This window comes from Medicago truncatula, chromosome 1, assembly GCF_003473485.1.
Source record: "Medicago truncatula cultivar Jemalong A17 chromosome 1, MtrunA17r5.0-ANR, whole genome shotgun sequence".
NCBI classification, from domain to species: Eukaryota; Viridiplantae; Streptophyta; class Magnoliopsida; order Fabales; family Fabaceae; genus Medicago; species Medicago truncatula.
Window position 1 is genome coordinate 48254222 of NC_053042.1, and position 5132 is coordinate 48259353.

Consider the following 5132-nt stretch of genomic DNA (forward strand, 5'->3'; position numbering starts at 1 on the left):
CACTGTAGGCATCATTTTTCATTAGATATGATGCTACAACAGGATGGACAAGCATGTCATTAGAAATATTTCAGATAATTCATCTCATTTGCAGTTTGATAGAAAGGCCCTTCACAAAACAAGAGATGTTCCAAGAGCACACCTTTTATTTAACAAAATCATTGAAGAGATGATACTAACATTTTAACATGAGATGAGTTATATCAATTTTGTACTTAGATGAATTAAATATCAGTTTTAGTCCCTGCTATTGTAATCTAGAGTTCAATTGTGAGGTAAGTATTTATCTATATTGTACCTAAATATCGTACAACATGCACTCGATTTACATCCGACGTACAGAAAATATTTTTTTCCTCATTTAGATACAAGTTCCTTTCTTTGTATGCATCTATTGCCAAAATAAATAATCTTGAATTAGGTGATATTTTCCAGTCTTTTAAATTAAACATGCAATTAAGGACATTGTTTTCATGCTTGTAATGTAAGAAAGAGACATTATGGTATGATGATTTTATTGAATGCATGTGTAAAAAATTTGTAGATGCCGTAGAGGGATTCTCAGTGTAATTATAAAATCATCAGTTGACGTAGATCATGGGACGATTGATCATTGAGTGTTGTAAATAATAGTGTAAATAGTAATATGTTTAAGTTACTTTTATTTTTTTTATGCGGCTCGTTAAGTAAGCCCGTTAGATTTAGATTATTATCTATTTAAACTCAGCTCTCGTATCATTTTGATTATTATTGAAACCAACCCATCACTGCAGTCTGCTACTACGAATGTTGAAATGATAACCAAGTTCCATGGCTAAATCAGTATTAAAACTCATGTCTTAATTCATCAAATTACATAACAACTGTAAATAACAAGCAGTATATAACACACAAAACGACAAAATTTCAACTGATGTAAGCATAAAGATCACAAAATAATGCAAGCAGCTTAACTATTTCCTTTGAAGGCCATGTATCACGCTTTATGTGATAGTATTAATAAAGTGTTAGGAATTTGCCCAATTCTTTCATAAAAACAATCTAAACAATACAAATTCATAAATAAAGTCATCATTTCCAAATTTATAAGGCCATCATGTATCACGCACAGCAGAGGAAATGAACCACATTTCCAAATTCGGACACTACCTTCTTTTTAAAGAAAAGTAGATGCTTTCTGTATTTGGATACAAACGCCCCCACTTCACATTATGACTTCAAATTTGATGGAAATAAAGCAAGCAATTTGAACCTACCTGTGCATGTGCAACGTACTTTCAAACGAAATTGTACAATTTCGTGAAAAATATTGAATATCAGGAAGCAACTTGGAAACATCGTGCAAATGGTGTTGTACAGATTGGCCTCGTGCACTACCTGTTCTTTATATTTATTTGGTGTGTGTGTTCTTGAGAGTATACTTCCCATTAGAGAATTTCATCTTTATTTTGTTGTTGAAATTATGATGAGAAACTATAATATTAATACATTAAATGCATTGTTGGTGTTGTTCTCCATTGTTGGGTTCAACTTGGCAACAAATAATGGAAACACGAAGTGCAAAGAGAGGGAGAGACGTGCACTCCTCACGTTTAAACAAGACCTTCAAGATGAGTATGGTATGTTGTCCACATGGAAGGAGGGTTCAGATGCAGATTGCTGCAAATGGAAGGGAGTTCAATGCAACATTCAAACTGGTTATGTTCAAAGTCTTGATCTGCATGGCTCGTATCGACGCCGATTGTTTGGTGAAATCAATCCTTCAATAACTGAGTTGCAACATCTAACATATCTAAACCTCAGTTATCTGAATACTAGTGGTCAAATCCCAAAATTTATTGGCTCCTTCTGCAACTTAAGATACCTTGATCTCTCAAATAGTGGTTTTGATGGGAAGATTCTGATAGGATCTAATATGTACACATAGGCCCACTTAGAGGGAGAGTTAGTTACATGAGAGAGAGAGAGAGAGAAAGTGAGTTGGTTATATAAAGGAATGAGAATAGAGAGTGAGGATTATCTTTGATCATTTTGTTCAGTTAGAAACCTTAGGGTTTAGGCAGAGAGAGAAATGTCTCTTCTCTGAGGGGCTTTTGCTACGGGGTTACAGGGGTTTTCTTCTGTAATACACTTCTGTAATACATCTATTGTCAATTCAATAATACAGTTTATTTCTTTGTGTGAAATCGGGTCTCTATCAGATTCCTTCTCAACTTGGGAATCTCTCACAATTGCGACACCTTGATCTAAGTGACAATGAACTCACTGGAGAAATCCCTTTCCAACTTGGAAATCTTTCATTGTTGCAGTCTCTTTTACTCAGTTCCAATTCCAATATTAGAATCAACAACCAAATTGAGTGGCTATCAAATCTCTCTTCTGTGAGAATTCTTGACTTGAGTGATGTTCAAAATCTCAACGATTCTTCTCATCACACCTTGCAATTCCTAATGAAGCTTCCAAGCCTTGAAGAGTTGCATCTAAGCAATTGTAGCCTTTCTGATGCCGATATTCTTCCTTTATTTGATTCTCATGTGAACTTTTCCACTAGTTCTCTTACTGTCCTTGATCTATCTTTGAATCAGTTGACGTCATCATCAATGATATTCGATTGGATGCTTAACTACAACTCCAATCTTCAACACCTTGACCTTTCTAATAACTTGTTGAGAGGTACCATTCCTAATGATTTTGGAAACATAATGCATTCGCTTGTAAGTCTCAATCTCACAAGCAACTATCTAGAAGGCAAGATCCCAAAATCAATTGGGAATATTTGCACCTTGGAGACATTTGATGCAACTGATAACCGATTGAGTGGACAATTAGATTTTATGACCTCTAGTAACTATTCTCACTGCATTGGAAATCTATCATCGTTACAGGAACTATGGCTATGGAATAATGAGATTTCGGGCAAGTTACCAGACCTTTCAATCCTCTCGTCTTTGAGACTGTTGGTTCTTAATGTCAATAAATTAACTGGAGAAATACCCGCGAGCATCGGATCACTTACCGAGTTACAGTATTTGTACCTGGGCGGAAACTCTTTTGAAGGTATCATCTCTGAATCCCATTTCACTAACCTCTCCAAATTGGAAAAACTAGACTTGTCTGACAACTCGTTGACTATGAAGGTTAGTAATGATTGGGTTCCCCCTTTTCAATTATTAACATTGGGCTTATCATCTTGTAATATGAATTCTAGATTTCCTAATTGGCTTCAAACACAAAATGAATTATCCATTATTTCCCTTTCAAATGTGAGTAATATATCTCCAACACCTCTTTGGTTTTGGGGTAAATTGCAAACACTAGTTGGCATGTCAATTTCAAACAACAATATCACAGGCATGATTCCTAATTTGGAACTCAATCTTACCAACAATACTATGATAAATTTGAGTTCAAATCAGTTTGAAGGTTCCATTCCTTCTTTTTTATTGCAAGCAGGAGCACTATTTCTGTCCAATAATAACTTTTCAGATTTAGTTTTTTTCTATGCAACAGAAGTAATTCTAACATTTTGGAAATTTTGGATTTATCAAACAATCAAATAAAGGGTGAGTTACCTGATTGTTGGAATAATCTAACCTCGTTAAAATTTGTTGACTTAAGAAATAACAAATTATGGGGAAAGATTCCATTCTCAATGGGTACCCTTACAAATATGGAGGCTTTGATTTTAAGAAATAATAGTTTGAGTGGACAACTTCCTTCCTCTTTGAAGAATTGCTCAAACAAGTTGGCTTTGTTGGATCTTGGAGAAAATAAGTTTCATGGTCCATTACCTTCATGGATTGGAGATAGCTTACAAAATTTAGAAATCTTAAGCCTTCGATCCAATAACTTCTATGGAAGTTTACCTTCAAATCTCTGTTACTTGACAAAACTTCAAGTCTTGGATTTGTCACTGAACAACATATCAGGAAGAATCCCAACTTGTATAAACAATTTTACATCAATGTCTTAGGACTTGATTAGTTCAATTTATTACTTATGTGGAAAGGTGTGGACCAAGACTTCAAAAATGCAGATAAGTTTTTAAAAACCATTGATCTCTCAAGCAACCATCTTACTGGGGAAATACCATCGGAAGTTCAATACTTAATTGGATTGATTTCCTTAAATTTGTCAAGGAACAATCTCAGTGGGGAAATCATTTCAAACATAGGAAACTTCAAGTTACTTGAATTTCTTGATCTGTCAAGAAATTGTCTTTCAGGTAGAATTCCTTCCAGTATAGCTCGCATTGATCGTCTTGCCATGTTGGATTTGTCAAACAATCAGCTCTGTGGAAACATTCCAATTGGAACGCAGCTGCAGAGCTTTAATGCTTCAAGTTTTGAAGGAAATTCAAATCTCTGTGGAGAACCCCTTGATAGAAAATGTCCAGAAGAAGATCCATCAAAACATCAAGTGCCAACAACTGATGCAGGAGATGATGATAATTCAATATTTTTGGAAGCATTATACATGAGCATGGGGATAGGATTCTTCACTGGTTTCGTTGGCTTGGTCGGCTCAATGTTGTTACTACCATCTTGGAGAGAAACTTACTCCAGATTCTTGAACACTTTGATATTGAAAGTCATCATGTGGTGGAAGCAGTAATTCTACCTGGCAGGTATACTTATGTTCCTTTTTACTGAAATTGTGGTTTATTAACTCAATCATGAATACTTTTAATATTGAAAATATCTTTCTTTGTTGATATATGTGTAACTAAAGCATTTCTATAATTTGTATTGCATTTCTCACTGTTCAATAATCTTCCATTAAAGACAATATCAATCTCATAATATATATCATTGTTGTTTTCATAGTTAAGTTAATCTATTCTTATTTTTGCAGGATCTCTTATAGAATAATGTAGATTGGTTAGCAGTGTGGAGTTCACACCCTTGACTGTTTGGTTATGGGTAGGAATAGCAAAGGATCAATAAATGACAGTTTTTGTTAAAACTTTAGTGTTTGATTGTGTTTTGTTAGGCTTTTAATTTCAATTTTGAGAGTTTTTGTATGGAAATCTTCTGCTATCATGTTATTAATGTAATAAATGGAATTTTGTTAAAACTTTAGTGTGTGATTGTGTTTTGTTATGGCTTCTGCTATCAATTTAATAATGTAAT

General features: G+C 34.2%; 2 protein-coding genes across 2 annotated transcripts; both read left to right on the forward strand.

Moving 5' to 3' along the window:
* Nucleotides 1-1465: 1465 nt before the first annotated feature.
* On the forward strand, nucleotides 1466-5132 carry LOC112417906 (receptor-like protein EIX2). The gene is made up of 3 exons (XM_039831277.1): nucleotides 1466-1917; nucleotides 2168-4627; nucleotides 4855-5132. The coding sequence occupies exons 1-2, from the start codon at nucleotides 1466-1468 to the stop codon at nucleotides 3558-3560; spliced, it is 1845 nt and encodes a 614-aa protein (XP_039687211.1). The 3' UTR covers nucleotides 3561-4627; nucleotides 4855-5132.
* Nucleotides 3671-4614, forward strand: LOC11428013 (receptor-like protein EIX1). Its single transcript, XM_024775109.1, has 2 exons — nucleotides 3671-3944; nucleotides 4226-4614. The coding sequence occupies exons 1-2, from the start codon at nucleotides 3671-3673 to the stop codon at nucleotides 4612-4614; spliced, it is 663 nt and encodes a 220-aa protein (XP_024630877.1).